At 47.8% G+C, this 20030-nt stretch overlaps 7 protein-coding genes across 7 annotated transcripts; 2 read left to right on the top strand and 5 right to left on the bottom strand.

Moving 5' to 3' along the window:
• Nucleotides 1-26: 26 nt before the first annotated feature.
• Nucleotides 27-1533, bottom strand: N7484_002152 (MCT family MFS transporter; the record flags this gene model as incomplete). Its single annotated transcript, XM_057112572.1, has 4 exons — nt 27-456; nt 512-1095; nt 1164-1270; nt 1326-1533. The coding sequence occupies 4 exons, from the start codon at nt 1531-1533 to the stop codon at nt 27-29; spliced, it is 1329 nt and encodes a 442-aa protein (XP_056977309.1).
• A 480-nt stretch (nt 1534-2013) lies between these two features.
• Nucleotides 2014-6810, bottom strand: N7484_002153 (MFS multidrug transporter; the record flags this gene model as incomplete). Its single annotated transcript, XM_057112573.1, has 12 exons — nt 2014-2585; nt 2645-2692; nt 2741-3113; nt 3177-3590; nt 3644-3783; nt 4432-4905; nt 4958-5239; nt 5293-5412; nt 5463-6043; nt 6111-6205; nt 6261-6537; nt 6593-6810. 12 exons carry the CDS (start codon nt 6808-6810, stop codon nt 2014-2016), a joined length of 3594 nt encoding a protein of 1197 aa, XP_056977310.1.
• A 2150-nt stretch (nt 6811-8960) lies between these two features.
• Nucleotides 8961-9854, top strand: N7484_002154 (SDR family oxidoreductase; the record flags this gene model as incomplete). Its single annotated transcript, XM_057112574.1, has 1 exon — nt 8961-9854. The coding sequence occupies one exon, from the start codon at nt 8961-8963 to the stop codon at nt 9852-9854; it is 894 nt and encodes a 297-aa protein (XP_056977311.1).
• Nucleotides 9855-10131: 277 nt separating this feature from the next.
• Nucleotides 10132-12105, top strand: N7484_002155 (uncharacterized protein; the record flags this gene model as incomplete). The annotated part of the gene is made up of 1 exon (XM_057112575.1): nt 10132-12105. One exon carries the CDS (start codon nt 10132-10134, stop codon nt 12103-12105), a length of 1974 nt encoding a protein of 657 aa, XP_056977312.1.
• Nucleotides 12106-12136: 31 nt separating this feature from the next.
• Nucleotides 12137-13223, bottom strand: N7484_002156 (Aldo/keto reductase; the record flags this gene model as incomplete). Its single annotated transcript, XM_057112576.1, has 2 exons — nt 12137-12484; nt 12549-13223. 2 exons carry the CDS (start codon nt 13221-13223, stop codon nt 12137-12139), a joined length of 1023 nt encoding a protein of 340 aa, XP_056977313.1.
• A 418-nt stretch (nt 13224-13641) lies between these two features.
• Nucleotides 13642-15621, bottom strand: N7484_002157 (putative flavin-binding monooxygenase; the record flags this gene model as incomplete). The annotated part of the gene is made up of 3 exons (XM_057112577.1): nt 13642-14233; nt 14302-14837; nt 14896-15621. The coding sequence occupies 3 exons, from the start codon at nt 15619-15621 to the stop codon at nt 13642-13644; spliced, it is 1854 nt and encodes a 617-aa protein (XP_056977314.1).
• A 1746-nt stretch (nt 15622-17367) lies between these two features.
• On the bottom strand, nt 17368-19417 carry N7484_002158 (uncharacterized protein; the record flags this gene model as incomplete). The annotated part of the gene is made up of 2 exons (XM_057112578.1): nt 17368-18489; nt 18548-19417. 2 exons carry the CDS (start codon nt 19415-19417, stop codon nt 17368-17370), a joined length of 1992 nt encoding a protein of 663 aa, XP_056977315.1.
• Between the last annotated feature and the right edge of the window lie 613 nt (nt 19418-20030).

The following is a 20030-nucleotide window of genomic DNA, read 5'->3' on the forward strand; positions in this document are numbered from 1 at the left end:
AGGAATTATTTAAAGTCATCTCTATATCAGAACTTGGCCTTCCACACCAATCCAGTATGATGAATTCGAGCAGCCAGCACTGCGACACTTCCAACCAGCAAGAACACACCAGAGAATATCTTCACGCCCGTGTAAGAGCCTCCATCATGCTGCAAGATAGCACCCGCAATCGGGTTAGTTGTCAGACCGCCAAACGAGGAGAACAAAAATAGCAAGCCAGTCCGATAGCCAATCTCAGGGAACGGTGAGATCTTGACCACCAAGGCAGCAGCAAGGGACACATAAGCACCCGAAGCAAACCCAAATGTGCAAGCAAAGACGATGATGGCGGCATTGCTTGCCGCAGGAATCCACAGAGCCAAAACGAGGACACCAGCAAGGAAGCACGCACTGACAAGAATATTATAGTGACCAACTTTGTCCGAGAAAATACCGGCTGACATACGACCGAACAAACTGCCGAAATCGGTTAGCAAGATCTTGAATACCAAAGAGCCGAATCTGAACCCACCTTGCAGCATTGAGCATAGAAACAAGATACTGGGCAAGATAAGAGCTCATACCAGCACTCATAGCCTGGACTACCAAATAGTCAATGGGAATAAAAATTCCAAAAGTCAAGAATATAAATCCCAAAATAATAAGCATCATCTCGAGTTCTTTGAACGGCCGCAAAAGCGTGTCCCGGCTCATTGCCTGCGGTCTTGGCGGCACCCTCGACTGAACAGTAAGAGTAGTAATGACAAGAAGAAATAAAATCAAAAATGCAGCCACGCGCATTGCCCAACCGTATCCAATCTCGTCAATCAATCGACTAACCATGATCGGGAAGATCACGCCCCCGAGACTCGAGCCCGTTGCAACGATCCCGTAGGCAGCACCTCGCTTCTTGTCAAACCAGCTTGGGATCGCGTTCATAGAAGGCTGAAAGATTGCGCATACTCCCATTGCGCTGCAGACTCCCTGAGAGAGAAGTAGCTGATAGTATTCTGTGGAGATGGACGCCATCATGAGGCCAAAGACGTGTAGGAACGACCCTCCGAGGATAATGTAGCGAGGGCCGAATCGGTCGTATAATTGTCCTACGATTGGTCCCTATTGCATGAAACAGTGAGTTCTATGATTGAGGAGGATTCTTCAAGGGACGTAGTGATAGGATGTACCATGGCAAACATGAAGAAAATCTGTAGACTAGGAATCCAAGCAATAGTGCTAGAAGAGTACTGGTGCAGTAGAGAGGTTTCATAATAGCTCTGGAAAATGCCCACGCCTAATTGATATCAGCCATGAGAACCAAAGAAGTTCTAAGATGCCGAAGAACATACTGTTGATCCAACCGAAGGTACAGAACAAGGCACACCATGCGCCTAGCACAACCAACCAAGCTTTTGCACCCCCATCAGGCGCGGCGTCATTATTCCAAGACTGCTTAGGAAGTCCAGTCTCAATGGGCTTTGGCTCTGGAGTTGCTTCGTCAAGGGTATGTTGGGAGTCTGGGGACGAACTTGCAGACTTTGGGTGTTCCGTCGACATGTGGAATAGATTTTTAGATGGCTTACTCCTTAAGAAATCAGGAAAGATTGAATATGGATTTTTGACCCATGTTTATCTGATGAACGGACAGAAGGGCTCATTTATATGAAGATCGTCTTCGGCGGCCATTTACGCCGAACGACCGCTCCGAGCGAATTTCCGAGGTCAATGACCGACGAATACGAGAGATGATTGGACCTGAATACCTCTAAGAGATTTTCTGAATAAATAGAGATAAACAGAAGACAAAATCGTAAAATCACTGTAGTCTGTTATAAAATAGGCAAAACTGATTTTGATTCATTCTAAGGTATCATGATGCAAGGCTATTATTCTAAGTGATCATTATTATCGTGCCATGTAAATGTAAGCACAGATAGCTCCCAAATGCGAAGGACAAATGAAATAAAGATTAACAAAAACAAGAAAAAATAAACAGAAGCTATTACCAGAAATTTGAGGGAAAGCCCCGAGGTATACCTAGACTTCGAGCTCCTGAGGCGTGCGTGTCCCACTCGACGACCTCGAGGACTTCCGCAACTCAATCTCCAGCAGCCGCTGACAGAAAGGACTCTGTTTCCGAATCCAAGGCCCATAATAAAACAAAGCAAACGGAATCGGGATGCAAGCCAGACTAGCAAAACCAAGAACCGAAGTAGCCCATGCAACACCAAGCTTCCCATAAAGCGGGTCAGCAGCAAGAGGAAAAAGCGCACCAGCCACACTGCGCATAATGACAGAGGCTGCTAATGCGCTGGCAGAGTAAATCTTGTATGCATCGGTAACGTATGTCAGAAGTGATATGAATACGGTTTGATATCCCAGCCCGAATACTATCCCCGAGAGTACAGGAATAATCCAGGGGGTGCTGGATTTTGCGGACCAAGCGAGCCAGAAAAGACTGACTGTAAGACAGGGAGCAGCTATACAGGACATTGGGAGTCTTTGGGATTCAGGCCCGGACGCCCACCGCTTCCCAGCCTTCTTGGCTTTGTTGTAGATTTTGTCGTAGTAGAGGGCGAATATGCAGGAGGATGCAGCGCCAAGGCCGACTGCGATAGTTAGCTTCATGTTAGACCTTGTTTCAATTGTTGGCTTTTGGAAAACTTACTAGGAATGTATGTGAGGGATGTGTACTCAACGGTGAAGTTATACGTGCCTTGAAAAGTTAGTCTGGGTCCAGATCAGACTGCAAAAGAGAACATACCCTCAAAGATTATGGGATATGCCTGGAAGTAGAAGAATACCATGCTCCATGCCAAAGAGAGGTAGACTGATGTAAAGAGAATGATGGGCTCAAAGAGCAGCATCGCAAGAGGGCGGGTGATGGTCTCCGTCAAAGTAAACGCCTCATCGGACTTCAATTCCTGCGGAGAAAGATATCGGTTTGACCCGGTCTCTTTTCTCAGTCTTGCCGCTTCTTTTTTGAGTAAAGTCGGAGCAAATGTTTCTTTGAAGAAGCAGAACCCCACCCATGCGATTCCACATAGTATCACGTCAATTCGAAATGTCCAACGCCAACCATACTTAACAGAACAGCCAGATATGATGGGTCCAATGATTGGCCCAAAACTTGAAGCCTGAAGATACATTTAGCCATTTAGTTTCCAGAACGCAGAGAGGATTCCAGGTTTTCAACCTACCGCCATATAAAGCGCCATAGCCCTGCCGCGGCTTTTTGTATCATTGAAAAGATCCGAAAAAACTCCCCCAACCACTGTCTGAGGCGCAGCAGCCATAGTCCCGCATATTAATCGAAATACCAATAGTGCGGGCCAATTGGGCGCAAAGGCACAAGCAAGCGTGCCAAGAACAAAAACAGTGAAGGTCCAGAAAAGAATCGGTTGACGACCGATGGTCTCGGATAATGGGCTCCAAACTAATGGGCCGACACAATACCCTATCAGGAAGATGGCAGTTGGCAAGACCTTTTGTCCATCTCCGCTTACGTTGAAATCTTCCATGATGGCGGGCACTGCGTTGCTGGGCAGAGAAGATGATATGCCGCTGTTCAGTACAATGAGCTGCGCCACGACTGCATTATACAGTTTTTTATTCTATGCCAGTTAGTATCGGGGTTTCTTTTTGCAAACAATATATGATAGCTTACAAAAGACCAATTGTTTGGATTTGCCTGGGAGTCCTCTTGGAACTCAACCAATGTTTCATGGGGAGAAAGATCAACTAGTGTGTAATCGCCATCATTCTTTTCTTTCTCCGTTGAAGAGGCTGACTTCATTACAGAGTCAGCTATAAGCTTTGACATCTTGTATATGGATCAAAAAGAGTAGATAACAGATGAAGAAAACCCACTGAGCCATGTGTCTATTCGAAGACGATCCCAATGCGAGGCCTTCTCATTTAAAAGAACCGTCGATTGCCACTAGTGGAGGGTAAGTCTCTGCAAAACTTGACTCAGAGCTTCTGGACCGTGTCTGTGCATAGCGTTACCACACTATTATGTTTGCATACTTACAACGGACCAGTAAGATGGGCTGCTGTCTGGATCGGCGAATCGGCGCCGGACCGGGGCCGGACCCCAGGGTCTCCAGCCCCGGGACCGGCCAGGAACCGAGATGGTCGAGGCCTTACCGACGTCCTGTTGTTGACGGCAGTTTCGATGAATTGAAGATCTACGTTATTTCATGTGATAGTTGATGTGGAAATGGCATGCATAGTGGCCCAACGCTCTTCTTTCAAGAGTCTGGTCATGGTACTAACCAATTGTGGAATCGTTTTTGCAGATCAAAAATCGGATAATTACAGTGTCTGGCCACGAAATTTATCGATTTGCTGCTCCGTTGACGTTTATGTGACTTATTAATTAACTTCTACTACTATGTCATTGAATCATGGGCAAAAAATCGAAGATATCGTTTTGCCCTTCCTCAAATAGACCAAATGAATCCGCGATGGAATTTGACATCGTCCAGTTCGGAGCTTCCATCGTGTCGGGCAGCCTTGGAAGAGGGGGTCTGGCAGGTGCAGATGCAGGTGCAGGTGCAGCATCATGATTTGGCATGTTCATCAAGTTCGAGTCTTTGTCACTCGGCACACCGGTGCCGACCCTGTACCTAGGACCATCCAAAGTTGTCAGATGCGGGGCATTTTCCACAGGGCTATCTGGGCCTGAGTAGGAGGCCATGGTGGCATCTCCCTGGCTGGACGAGTTGGGAGGATCACTATCGTGGCTTCCTGGGCGTTGACTGGCGATCAGTGCCCTGGCATAATTCACGAATATCGAGACCGTCCGGTGAATGTCTGGATATGGAGGCTGCTTCAAGAAGTCGCACATTTTCTCCGCTCTCTCAAGAAGAAGATCTTGATCAATGAGATTTGGTTGCCAACGCGCGATGCGAAGTGCAAACGTGGCTGATTGCGAGTTAGTATCCATGCGCACAGTCATGGGGCAGGTGCTACTCACTGACAAATGCCATTGTAAGCGCGGGGTAGGTTGGGGCCCAAGGTAGTTGGCATCGATAGGATGGCTCATTGATCAAAAATGCTAACTGATCAAGGATAGTTGTGACCAGAGTTTGCCACAGATTCATGACACTCTGGTCAATCACTTCTGATTCAGAGTTGGAGCCAGTAGGTTGCAGTTTCTGAATACGTGCCAGAGACGTACACAATGCAAAAATCCTGGCGTAGAGAAGCATCAATTTAAGACTACTTCGTTGGAATGCCCCAGCATGAAAGCCATTATCTTGAAGCTGTCAGCGACTTTGTCTCAGAATAGTTGCAAGCAAGATAACATACTCTGATGGATCTCGTCCCAAGTCTTCCACCATGTTAAAAACCTTGCCATAATAGCTGGAAGTTCTACCATTACTATCTCACGGACAGTTGCTGCATTCTCCAGGATGATCCGCGAATGACCTATCTTCCGATTAGTCATGAACAAAGCTGGTCACGGTGAGAACACGAACCCCGAAGCTGATGTATCTCGATGATGCATACAGTTCTCATATCGCACGGTAATGAGAGTGGGTAGTCCAGGAATTTGCGCAGTTTCGTGATATCCACCTCCCCGATACGTGATTTGCGGCCGGTTCCAGAAGCTACATCGAGTTCCAAGGTAAAAGTAATGAGCCAAGTCCGTGTCTGCCAAACCAATTGACGATCGTCCATGGTGGCGGCAAGCGAGCTCCGCGGGACGTTTTCTTGTGAGAGTAATGTGTCCAAGGACTTTTCGAGCCCAGAGTCTAACGCCGTGCGTAGGATAAGTGCGGTTGAAAACCAAGTTTTCTCTGAATAGGCCGCGAGGAGAATCATTCCCTGAACTGTTTCAAGTTTAGTTGGGCGTTCAAAAAAGCTATCTTCAGCCAGTCGTTGTGCTTCGTCCTGGAGAACACATTGCATATGGGTGTCACCGCGTAAATCCATGACTGCCCGACTGGAGAGATAAATAATCACAGTGAAGCAGAACAAGGAGCGCGATCGGATCGAGTCGAATGTATCACGGATGGGGTCGAACAGAGGTAAGAAATTCTTGCTCCCGCCGGTAAACCTGTGCCACGAGTTAATTTTACATACGATGTTGTTTTTAACTCTGGCCAATCGTTTGTCATACATACCTTTCATACATGACCCGAGCTCGCTCTTCTGTCACGATACCTCGAGCGATAATGTCACCCCTGGGATCGCCATTTGTTGAGTGCTCCATGAAAATCTTCAGAGGTTTTTGGTTAAAGAGGCAAAAGTTTTCTTGATTCGAGTCGACTTACGTTGTTTGAACCAAGCAAGTTCACAGACATGGAATGAACTGCTGACTGCGGCGCAATCATATCATTCGGGCTTAGCTGCTGCGACTCGGGGCCATTATGATCTGCCGTCACAGATCTCCGCAGATCCCTCAAGGCGGAGGAATCTGGAAGGGAGTCAATTGAAGCGTCAAAGCTAGCATCCTGCCTAGTGATGGGAGAATATTCTTGTTCTCTTGACACAGGGGTATGAAAGCCACCCCTTTGGTCCAGGGGTGAAGCTCTTGAAGAGCCACTATATCTAGAGGTGTCAGACTATGATCTTTGAGCAGAGTAAACAAGACACCAGATCTCACCGTGCAGGGGTGCCTTTTCTTCGGCGATCACTACGCCGTCGGTTGTCTTCAATCGGATCTAAGATACAGTCACGGCCCGTGGAGCGACAGCGAAAACATGGCACCTGGTGACGTGCGTCGCATCGCATCTTTTGTCGGCGACACCATCGGCATGCTTTGAAGAACCGGATCGGCACGTTCTCCGCACGAAACACAATCTCCGAACCTCGCTCACTCATGATTGTGGAAGACCGATGATGGAATTTTCGGCTTTCCGGTAGCGGCTTTACTCGAGCAAATCAAGCCGGCACCTGTATCATACAGGCTGGATGATGCTCTGGTCTCTAGGTGACTCGGATTCGGCGATAAAACGAGGAGCATCGGGCCCGGTCACGTGCTCACCTGCCCATGGTTCAGGCCGAAAATTAGGAGATTCTTTGACCAATCAATTATTATGAGGCAGATTTGGCATTTAGTTTCTGGTATTATCTGGTCAACTATGATATCTATACAAGCATAGGTGGCATTTGACTGTCACATTCACACTTCGCCTTGGGCGCCCTAAGCATTCTTTGAATCTCACCATCGTCAGCATAGTATATCTCCAAGTACAAGCATATTGACAGGCATTCCAACCGCGCTCGTCTTGTTATGAACCACACAGTGCTCGATAAAAGCGCATACCAATACGCCATTATCAGTAGCGCCCGTGGATCTTTGCAGCCCAATAGTGATCTGAAGTCCGGTTTCATAAGGCCCCAGAATGACATATATCTCCCGATCATTACTTTGGTACCTTTTGACTGCCAAAGGTCTGACAGCATAGAGACAGGAGAGTAATAAGGGTTTTGACAGTAAGCAAGTGGTTCATCCAGTAAACATAGCGGAATGAAGTCAGGTGCGAGTTCTGATACCTCACGAAGAGGTGGGCCTTTCATGAACTCGATATATTCGTCTGCCATGGGATGAAAGATGCTGTCCGGTCGAAGTGGGTTGGTTGCTCGCCAGATTGCTTTTTTGCCCACTGATAAGTTTAACCAGTCAAGGTCTGATGGATCGTGGGGCTTGAGTGGCCATGCTTCTGCTGGAGTTGATGCATCGATGGAAGACATACTAGCGATTCCCAACATCGCCGCGGAGGACCAGAGAGCATCGCGATCCTCATATAATATTGGGCTAGATAGCTTTTGGCTGAGAAGTCCAGCGCCCTGAGCTGCGTTATAAACCTCGGCGACTGATTTTGTGGTGTTGTCTGGTGCTGGCAAAAGGTAGCGATCATGAGTCGCAGTGACAGCCAAAATGATTCGCATTAGAAACGGGTGCTAGAATAACATGTCAGTCAGGTCTTGTTATGGCAGCCTGGAAATTATATTACCTGTAGCGCGAGTCTTATAACGTCTTCTTGATAGATATCGAAGGCCAGTCTGCCTACAAAAGTGAAAACAGTGCGATTCCTAAAACGATCCAGAAGCGCCAGGCTGTCTGAATCCATCTGGAAGGAGCCAGGACCATGTCCAACTATGATTGTGGGAATAGATATAGTTGTACTGGGCTTTAAATCAAAAACCAATTGACTAAAGGGACTGTCATCGGTGTTGTTCTTCGCGAGCTGCAGGTCTGAGCTATGGCCCATTTTATAATTGCAGATGACGCCAAATGACAGGCATCTCTGACACTGCGGTTCGGCTTCGTCGCACTGTAGTAAAAGTTAGTAATCATGTCCAAATATGTCAAGTGATCGGGGCTCACTTTGATTCTACGGAGTTTGCAGTTTCGGCAGCCCCGACGCGACTTAGTGTGTGCCCGGCGCCGTCGGGACTGGTCCATGGAGTCTGGCTGGCTTGGCATTTCAATTTGAATAGAAGTTAAGTGTGCAGGAGCAAAGAGGAAGAAGGTTGATGCCTCTGCGGCGTGGGAATGGCCCCCACTCTTTAACTCCGATCTAACCTCCGTTCTGATCTCTGATTCGCCACAACACGTGGAGCCAGGACTCCATAGAAAAGACGGTCGTAGACCATTATTGGCTGAGACTAAAAGCGCGCTAACCCGCAGTCGTATTCCAGTGCAACTATTGTCAGATCTGGCTCATGCAGTTCCTCTGACTTCATAGAATTTCAAGGAAACGTCAAAGCCGAGTTATATGGACATGAATCCCTAAGTCCGCCGGAATTACGGGCTTGGATTGCCCGACCAGGATATAAATTCTTCAAAATCCCCCGGCACTTACGAATCCTACCCAGATCACTCTGGAATTTAGACACCAGCCTCGATTTTCGTTGGAATATCAACAGTCATCATCTCTTTCCTCTTGTCCTTCCACTACCAATCAATTTGATCATTTATCCAATTGAAATTCATTACCAATCCATTCCAGCATCTCAACCTCAACATGCACGTCTTTGTTACTGGTGCCACCGGCTTTATCGGCCAAGCTGTCGTACAAGAGCTCCTCGATGCTGGCCATACTGTCACTGGCCTTGCTCGCTCAGAGGCTTCTGCTAAAGCTTTGCAAGACAAAGGCGTCAACGTCGTTCGCGGCTCTCTTGAAGATATCGATTGCTTGAAGAGCACAGCATCCAAGTCAGACGGTGTCATTCACCTTGCTTTCAACCATGACTTCACGAAATTTGCCGAAAATGCTTTGGCCGAGCGTACAGCTATCTTAGCTATTGCTGACGGCCTTGCGGGATCCAACAAGCCTCTGGTTTTTGCTTCGGGTACAATGAGCCTAGCGAAGGGAACAGTGGGGACAGAGGATAGTCCTGCAGAGCCCAATACGCCATTTAGTGCCCGCACTGATACAGAGCAAAAGGTGCTCGATTGTTCATCTAAGGGAGTACGAGTATCCTGCATTCGCCTGTCGCCTACAACCCACGGCGATGGAGACAAAGGGTTCGTCTGGATGATTGCCGAGTTCGCACGTGCAAACGGCCAATCCGTTTATGTTGGCGACGGACTCAACCGATGGCCCGCTGTTCACCGTCGCGACGCGGCCCGTCTGTTTTGTCTAGCGCTAGAGAAAGGGGCCGCGGGCAGCAGGTATCATGCTGTTGCTGAAGAGGGTATCTTTATGAAAGATATTGCTGGAGCTATTGGCAAGGCCACGGGGCTTCCGACGGTTTCCCAGGATTTTGAGGCTGCTTCGAAGCATTTTGCTGGTTTCATGGTTCATCCTGTCATGGCTGACAACCCGGCTTCAAGCAAGAAGACGCAAGAGCAACTGGGATGGTCACCTTCTGAGCGCACTATTCTGGGAGATATTGAAGCGGGCGTTTATAATTGAGTTGAAGCGAAATTGGCTATGATTGTTTCTACATTTTCAAAGCTTTGGCACGCAATTGCTTCTTTTATTCCATTAAATGACAGATTTTATCTACCCATTTTTCTTAACTCGAAGCATTAATTCCAAGAGAGTAACAATGTCAAATAAGAACACTTTTCCGGATGCCATAAATGTTCATTCACACATGTAGTGGGTCTTTGTTAATGAAGTCACGTGTAGCATTGCTTACACGGAGGCAACAGGCTTGTCTCGATTTCCCTCAACCAACTATGACATAATGGCGAACCGGAGCTCAAAGACAACCAGGGCACTCGAAGAATTTTCGGGTTCATCAAATTGCATCTTGAAAAGACCAAAGCTGCGAAAAGGGACAACAAGTTGCTGGGAATGCAAGCGCCGCAAGAAGCGGTGCGAATTTGGAGCCGAATCCACTACTTGTGATATCTGCCAGCGACTTAGGCTGCCATGCATCAGCCAAGATCTCGCAGACCCTGTGCATGATGATGATCGCCTTGGCCACCGTCTTGACCATGTCGAGGCGCTGGTGACTCAATTAGTGCGCCAGCGGAACGTCCAATCTAATACTGAATTAGGGAGGACTCGAGAGTCTGATATACCAACTTTGCGGTCGGTTAGTCATGAAAGATTGTCCCGAGGTTGGTCTCTTACAGGATACCTCTATTCGGTCCTCCCCGACCCGTCTACTGCTGCAGTGATCTTGAACAGTATCAATTTGTTCTCCTCGCCTCTACAGATATCCCAATCAAAACCTGGCAACTCTCCACCTCATACAAGACCGAGTCAAGATAGCCTATCGTTGACTTCACATCCTGTTCTTTTTGCTCGGAGACTCGTTCAACTCGCCGTCTGCCTAAAGCAATTTAACGAATTATCCTCAGAGCAACTCAAATCACGACTCAATGAGTCCATCCACGATGCTGCAAAGCGCTATTTCACTGCGGCGTCTCATTTTGTAACCTCACAGGACTTTCTAGTAGCATCTCTAGATGGACTAGAAACTTTGATGCTTCAAGGAGGCTATCATATCACCAATGGTGACTTTCAGGCCGCCTGGGCTATTCAACGCCGTGCAGCAAATATTTCCCAGGTAATCGATTTGCCAAATCTGGCAAAAGAACCAGGAAGCCGATCGGAGAATCTATGGTTCCGAATTATCTACAGTGACCGCTTTCTGTCCCTTATACTCGGCTTTCCTTTCACTGTTGCCGATAATACCTTTGCAAGTGCGTTCAATCTTGCAGCTAATGCTCCAGCGCAAAGGCTAGAGCGCATCCACGCATATTTAGCAGGGTGTATCATCGCGAGGAACTTGCAAATGCAAAAGGGTACTGAATTTGAAGAGTCATTTCTTTACGAGCACTACGCAGAAACGAAGAGAATAGATGGCCATTTGAAAAAAGCCACTCGGATCTTACCAAACAGTTGGTGGTTGGCTCCATCCTTGGACACCGTCTTAGATGGCAAGCTGGAAAGAACAGCCAAGCTTCTAGTGCAAATGCACCAATATTATTTGCTTGTCCATTTGCACCAGCCTTATACTATCCATAATCAAAACGTGGACTTGGACAGGGATTACACATACAGCAAGCTTACTGCGGTGTCTGCGAGCCGTGAGGTGCTTTTACGCTATCTCATACTTCGCGACCACCATCGATCACCCTCGTATCGAGCTCTTGATGAGAAGGCTTTTATGGCCTCAGTAACAATACTATTCGCCCACTTTGTTGGGCATGAAAGTGCAAGTGCCAACCTCCACGAACATCAGCGTTCGAGTGATCTTGGTACAATTGAAAAAGTGATTGATCTTTTTGAAAAGCTCTCTATAACACTGGAAGCTTCTGGCCTCTGTGGGTCTAAAATTTTGAGAAAATTCATGGAGATCGAGGAGGATGCTGCAAACGGCTCTCTTTATCGCACGTGGAATGGAATTGAGGCTAGCACAGATACTGATAAAGAACGGTCTGATCGCTGTGTGGTTCAAATTCCTATTCCTTATTTTGGTGTGATTTTCATCTCAGGTCAGTTATCTATTAAGCCTTTGACGACAGAACTGAATGATAATACAGAGTCAAATTCATCGGAAAGCGAGTTCTATGGCCCGTTGTCTCCTTTAGATATCCCGCGGCAATCCCCTATAGAGCGAGCTACTTCTAGATCTGCAAATCGTGAAACAGACACAGAACTGTTTAATGATTGGATACACGATGCGCCTACAAGCGAAAGAAGATAATACGCTAGGCTCCGTCAATGAAAACAGGTGATTATTCCAAAGCTGGTGTGTCTGCAAAGTCATACCCAGTCATAGCCTGAAAGCGGCCACCGGCAACTTTCTCACCCAGCTGGCGGATTTTCTTCTCCTCTTCCTCGGACAAAGATATAAAGAGACTTTTCAAATTCTCCTCTAAGCGCTGAGTCTTAGAAGCCCCGGGGATAGGAAATATGTCATCTCCTTGGGCAAGCAACCAAGCAAGAGCAAGCTGCGGTGTCGTCACACCTTTCGCCCTAGAAAGTGCAGCTATCTCATTGACGAGAGCCACATTCTGCTCAATATTGCCCTCTTGAAGCCATGGCAAAATTCTGCGCTTGTCACCAAGCCTGCTGATGTCTTCCTGCGAACGAATATTCCCGGTCAAGATCCCGTTTGCAAGGGGGCTGTAGCAAACAATCGCAAACCCCCAGCTCCCGTGCCGTCTCCAGCAACTTTCGCTGCGGAGATTCGATTTCCGTACAGAAGATACTGTACTCCATCTGCACACATGTAATCGGATGAATAGCATACGCGCGACGCAAAGATTCCGCGCTACATTCACTCAAGCCGATGTGCTTGATCTTGCCGGCATCCTTGAGCTCGACCATCACCTGCATGGTCTTTTCGACTGGGGTGACTTTATCCAAGCGATGGACATAATACAGATCAACACAGGGGACTCCAAGTCGGCCAAGGGAGGCCTCAATAGCAGTGCGACAATACTCAGGCGTCGAATTCATGGTGAATCCAGGTGGCGTGGGAGTGTGCACAATACCAAATTTCGTGGCAAGGAATATGTCCTGACGCTTTCCAGGGTTTGCGGCAAACCATTTTCCTATTATGGCTTCGGAATCGCCATACTCATCGGCTTGAGACAGCTTCAGTATTGTTTTCCTCTGTTTGCATATTGCTTGAAACCCACCTGTATCCCAAAATCGCTCGCCTCTTTTGTACGCCTCATCTAGGAATTCAAGCATCTCTTCATGCGAAAGGAAGGACTGGCCATACGTGCCACGAAATCCCATGAGGCCGAGGCCTAGTCGAGGAACCAGAGGGCCATTTCCTAGCCGGCGGGTTGGTAGTGTCTTGAAAGCGGCCATGATTCTCACTGAAAGTTCGATGTTATGTTGGAAGGGTAATTGAGGGATCTTGTAATTGTTTGACTGTTAACGTGATGAATACATGCTTCAAAGCTAGTATTTATCCTTATAGAGATTCGGATATAGCGGCGGATGAGTACTTTGCAGCAAGCATACAACGGCCAATCATATTGTTCCGCCGCCAATCTCCGTTAACTCCGGATTTATACGGCAACGTTCTATTGATTGTGGGATACTACTACAGTTGTCTATCAAGATTTAGTCTACCGCGAGAAGTGTTTTGTCTTTCACTTAGGATTGAAATTGTTGATAGACTTGGTGACTACATATTCGAGTTGATACTTGATAATCAGTAAATTGAGGCCACTGCTAATCTAACTCTGTCCTATACCTTATTTAATTCTTATATGCAGTCGCTCTAATGCCGACGATTGCCAGTCGAAAGGCCAGTCTCAACAGCCTTTATCTGGAATGCCAGGAATTTGGAGTAAATCCGGCATAAAGCAAGGTTGCCACCAAAGTAATAGAAGCCAGGGTGACCACTAGGTCGCCACATCCCTCGAAGCTCTCCCTCATTATCCAAATCCCACACATCCTGACAACGATCGGCAATCTTATCGCCAAGTACTTTCCGAACAGTAGTGCGCATATTATCATACCCGGTAGCCAGGACAACAACATCGGCCGGCAAAGTGCTACCGTCCTCGAGGAATAGCTCACGATGCCCAAAGCCTGTGATCCCGCGCGGACTATGCTTGACCTTGATCTTGCCATCGATAATAAGTTGACTACAGCCAACGTCAATGTAGTAGCCACCACCGCGTGTGAAATAAGCACGCGCAATACCAGCACCGTCCACACCAAAGTCAAGTTGGAAACCTGCTTTACGGAGGCCATCCAGTGTTTCTTTTTCGGCGGCTGCGAAGCGCTTTGTTCCGTGTACGCTTAGGGCGAATTGGACGGGGAAGGGCAGACTTTCGGAGACGATATCGCATTCTTCGGTTGGGGGCCTGTATGTTCAATGTTAGTGGATCTTCCATAATAATAAACCTATATTAGTAAAAGGGACGAAACGAACCCGCCATCTTCGTGCAGGCCTTCATGCATCATAAACACGCCCTTGTCGGCAGTGATAACATATGTTCCGCTGCGCTGTAGCATAGTCACATCGGCACCGTTTTCATAGTAGTTCTGTGCAATGTCGTGCCCACTGTTTCCTGTGCCGACAACAACGACCTTCTTCCCACGCACATCTGAGTCCGAGGCATCGGTGTGTTGGCTGCCGTGGTACAGAGTTCCCTGGAAGGATTCCTGGTTTGGGAAACTTGGAATCCGGGCTTCACCCGAATGTCCCGTACACCACACTATATGGCGTGGCCGTAGAGTGCGTGAGGTTCCGTCACCGCGAGTAACATTTACCTTCCATTCAGCAGTGGCATCATTATATTCGGCAGATGCCACGGATGTTTTGACCCAGACATTCAGTTCCATTATGCTTGCATAGGCCTCGAACCAGTCGCCGAGTTTGTCTTTAGGTGTGAACTGGGGCCAGTTCTGTGGGAAAGGGAGATATGCCATGTGCGTGAATTCGGCCGGGTCGTGGGTGACCAGAGTCTTCAAGAATGCAATCATCAGCATATTTCTGTTCAATGGCTTGAAAAGAATGACTTACCCGGTACCGCTTACGCCAGTTATCACCCACGTGTTGATGCTTATCAACAATTAGACAGGAAAGCCCAAGGTTTTGCAGGCGAGCACCCATATTCAATCCCGCTTGACCAGCTCCAACAACCAAAACAGTTGGCTCTGAGTCTAGGAATTCCTTCTGTCTCTCTCTCCGTTCAATCCACGTCCCACCAGCCATTCCCCCGGGCATAGACTCTGTAGTACCCTCTGCTCTTCGCTTCCCCATAGGCTCCTCGGCCCCCGTCATCTCCTGCAACGATGTATACACCGCATACGCTCTCCAGCATTCGTCGGCACCCTGGGTCAACCGAATCATGCCGGAGCCTTTCCCAACGGCCGTTTCAAAGAAGAACATACTAGATATCCAACTTAATCCATCAATAACCTGTTCCACCTTCGGCTGCCATTTGCCTTGGGTTTGAAGCTTAAAGCCAGACAATTTGGCATGGGCCTGACACTTGCGCAGGAAGCCTTGGATCTCAGCGGCTGTATGGAGAGTACGCATGTCCCAGTCCAAGGCTAGCATGTCACGCCACCATGACTCGGGGTGAAACAAATATTTCAGATCAATTGAGTCGGGCTGCGATAATTGTGCTTGAAAGGCGTTGAACCATTGCTGAATGATAGCTTGGGGGTCACATCCACCAAGACTTGGAGGCGTCGTAGGGAGTTGGACAATATGTGGGTTACCCCCGGTCAAAGTTGTCGCCATTATGGAATGAGAATTGAACCAAGGAACTTTCACTGAATACGCTGACGAGAGGGTGTCCGCCTCACATTTATAGTTTGCGAGCTCGTCTGATTATGAATTACCCCTTTACCCATTTTCCCCATCTCCATCAACATCCACACTTTTTAGAAGGCAACTCTACCGATGCTACGATGCTGGAGCATGAGGGGCAGACGTGGGGATCAACGTCAGATCTACCTCCACTATCGTTCTCCCCGACGTGGGGAAATGCTCGGAGTAGAACCAACCGAGGGCAGGTTTGCCGAGCCCGAACAGGGAAAATCAGGTGCGAACTTCGATTATTCCGATGTTTCTGGAACACGAACTGTGTTTAGTAACCTTGAAATTACTATTCTAGGCATATCTAGGCACCTTGACCTCTTTGGGACCGGGCCAGGGTCCTTCTCCTGGTCAGATTCCACCTTCTATGCTCATGTTCCGACATACACCAAGTCTGCAATTAGGAGTATACAGCTCATTCCTGAAAATGAAAAGGCAATGAAAAGCTCAAATCAGTAGATGATGTGAAAGCTGAAGAGAACAAAGGCTGGCCAGAAGTCCCTGCTGATCATGTGATCTCCAATGATGAGTGTCTTCATAGTGAGGTGTCGGGTAGTGACTTTCCGGCCGGAACCCCAATCCTAATTCAACGCTTTTCATGTCAGATTTCTTCCCCAGAGCTTCGCAATCGAACGGTACAGACTTGAGAATTATTTTTGTAACCGCACATACCGCATATTCTCAAACACTTACCTAAAAATTGCATTAAATTCCGATTTACGGTTAATATGCTAGGCTAATCATAATTAGTGAAATGTGGCATCGTCAAGTTATAGTGTCTGACTACAGTCAAAAGACGCTCCATGAAAAAGGCAGAGCATTTGCAATAAGTTAAACTGTCAGGTGGGCACAATGATTTTGCATTCTATGGACAACCAAGGACGGCAAGATAGCGATAGGGAAATAATGGGATGCAAAGTACTACATGGAGAAGGTCGCCGAGGTCGCAACATGTTACTCCAGATTCGGTGAATGCTAACCGTTGTACCAGGTGGCAAGATTGGTGAGGAAATGGGAAAACCCATACATGTATTACAGGTCAGAGATCTTCTTCGCTGCACGGGCTTGCTCATAGCGTGCCGCGAATCTCTCATGTTTGTCCAAAACATCATCCGGAATATATCGTAGCCTGGATGGTATTTCATCATCCGATGATTATAGCTCTATATACCTTCATCATAGTGATCGCATGGGCTGCCCAAGTCAAAAACAGAGTCATTGTGAATTTGACTTCTGCATCAAGTAAACATTCGATGATCTTCTCCTTTACTTCTAATATCGCAAAAATACTTTTATAGGCCGCGTGGTACTGTGTTCGAAGTATTGCGGATGGAAAAGGTGAGAGTAACCTCAGCAGCTTCGTCATATTTTCGTTTGGTTGAAGTTGGCACGCCCATTTTGTTTAATTTTAATTTTAATGTATCACAGAATGTTAATTTTTCGGTAGACCTAGACCCAAATAGAAACCTGGAAATGCATTCAAACACCGCGCTCTAGCGCCGATATCCATCGAATTGTCCAGAGACCTGTCACATATGCACTACCCATGAGTATAAGAATTTGGGCAAAGGCCACCCACTTTAATAGATCCCCATAGCGTATGATCATAGAAGCGGATCGCTGTGAATGTTCAAAGCAGCGTGAACATCACTAGCAAGCTGCAGGGTACTAAATGCCCCCATCCTGATTCATAATAGCAATGCCCTGCGCCAAATAATTCCAATCGGGAAACCCCGACCAATTAAAGTCCAGATTATCCAGATCCAAAAGTGGCGCCTCGATACCATACAGTACAGCATCATCAGCCGAAGACAGAGGATCCGCAACAGACCGTGTTCGTTGCTGCTGTTGCTCGCTCTGCGCAGCAGAAGTATTCGTATTCGCATCCGTATGCGCACCCGTATTCGCATTCCGAATCCGCATCGCCTTCGCTCGTAGTAGCTTGAGCATAGGCCATTTAGGACCTGGATCGGGCCAAGAGGGATCCCGCTCCGTAAGCTCGAAATGCGTATTGACTCCGCGCCAGGCCTCCTCCACGAACGGGCCTGTTGGGAACACACACAAGTGCCACAATATATAGGTCAAAAGGTGGAATTGGGTGTATGTAGACGTTAGCCAGCGGAAGCCGCGTAGGAGCTCGTCTTGGTACATTCTCAGTCCTTGATTTAGTGCATTGCAGGCCATTCCGAGGAGTTCTTGGGCTGCTTCGATATCTACTGCTGATGAGGATGGAGATGGGGTTTGGAGCACCTTTTGTCGGAGATGGACCTCTGCTTTGGCGACTAGAATTTGGCTGAGGAGCAGTCCCATGCGCTGGATGGGGATGTCTAAGTCGCCGTGTTTGACGTATTTTTCATGTAAGTCGTTGCGAAATTGAGCGATTAACTGTTCTGGTCGCGTGCCATCTTTGGAGTCGACTATTGTCTGTGCCATTGGAAGCCACATTTTGTTGACTTCGGAGATAATGAGGGGGAAAGTCATTTCTGTCCAGCGGGGCTGGGAGGGAACTGGTTCTGTGGATGTTTCGGTGAGATTTTGGTCGTCGATGTTGGCGGGTAATTGAGTATCGCCACCATATTCGCGCTCTGTTACGGTTATCCCGTGATCCTCAGCCATGCGAGCGTCGGTCGTGGCTAGCATCCACCATAGTCGACGGCGAATCTCGCACTCCAAAGGTGACAGTTTAAAGTGCTTGCCATCGCGGTGGAGGCCGATTGATTGTGCCGCTCGGATAGCTAGCCCGCGAAGCGTGAAGCCTGATCGGCCTGAGTTGCTGTACCGTAGACATGTCTATGCAAGGTTTGCTGTTAGAGGCAAGATGCGACTCTAGACTGTGAATGAAACGTACCAAATAAATTGCTAGCCCTTGTAGCGCTGGCATAGTCGGCGAATCCAGAAAAGAGGACTGGTACATAGCAATTTCGATGCCCTGCCTGTACCGGTCCATGTCCGAGCGAATGCCATCATTATCTGGGCTGTCTGCAGCCATAGCAGTGGCAGCACCGAAGAATATTGCAAAAAGTAAACAGTGAACATCCGGTGAAACGGATTCAGGCCTACTGATCGCAGCAAAAATGCGAGGCTTGGTTGTCGGCACATGGATAACTTTGACCACGGGATCAACCCGACTCAAAAATGTCTCCCAGAGCACCGTAGCCTGCCATCTACTCGGATAAAATGACTTGATATCCAGCGGGATAAGTTGCGGATTGGTGATAATACCATCCACCTTCATTTGTGGGGGTTTTCTCGCAGCATTATCGCTGATATTGGGCGACCCCATCGCAGACTGAAGTTCATGCTCTTTCTCCAAGACTCGCGATAAGAACGGCTCATCGACATAGTTACCATTCTTCACTAAGAAGCCTGGCTGAGCCGTGGTTTGACGACTCAGCACCACAGCACTAGATTCCCTCGAAGATTCCTGTCCAACGCTGGCAGCAGAGTGACCCGATTGCGCGTAGCTAGTTGATTGGGGGATCGACTGAGCTGATTCCCCAGTGATGGAAGTAATAGACCGCTCAAGTTGCTCCAACCGCGCCACTAGTTCGGTGGAGGTTGAGGTCCTCGGAGCTCGGCGTTTCACCTTTTTCGGGCCGGGGTATTCGCATGAAACATTGATGCGAAGACATGTTGAACAGGGTACGGCCCTGTCGCAGCGGACTTTGCGCGCGTGACATCGAATACAAGATCGCTTTACATTGTATCGACGTTCCATTGTTCTTTTCTCATAAAGATGGCCGCAGAATTCTCGGTAGCATATACCGGGTATGGTTTGATGCGCATGGGCTCTTTAAGTCACAGATACTATGAGTGTTGCGTGGAGGCGATAAATGCTTAGGCCAAAGTGATGATGTCGGCGTTTCGGATTTTGGAACGACCGAGGCCGAGCCAATAGTGACATAGTGGGTCTGTGATAAACTGGGGTAAGCACGGAGTACTGAACCCACACACTTCTCAAGTCATTCTAAAGGGATAGATCGAAACAAGATATTTTTTTGCGAGTTGTGCCCAAGCGGGCGCGATTTGGTTATTTCTAGTCTTATCGTGTACATGAAATCTGGCTACGCTGTAGGTATATCCAAGATAGCCTCATTTCGTCTTCTGAAAGTATTAAAATGGCCGAAGTTGGCTCTCAAGCCTGTCCAAGCTCGGTCATACGTCAATGGAACCAAAGTGAATTTACTGAGCTTTAATGGCTTGCTACTAATATTGTCAGCGGCAAGAGCATGCGTTCACCAACAGGGAATCTGACAACCCCGAATGACTAATATCCGAAAACACTCAAGTATACATCTTGTCCATACCTGAGCCCAGAATAATGCTTTCCA

This window comes from Penicillium longicatenatum (assembly GCF_028827895.1).
Source record: "Penicillium longicatenatum strain IBT 33135 chromosome Unknown contig_1_segment0_segment0, whole genome shotgun sequence".
Classification (NCBI taxonomy): Eukaryota; Fungi; Ascomycota; class Eurotiomycetes; order Eurotiales; family Aspergillaceae; genus Penicillium; species Penicillium longicatenatum.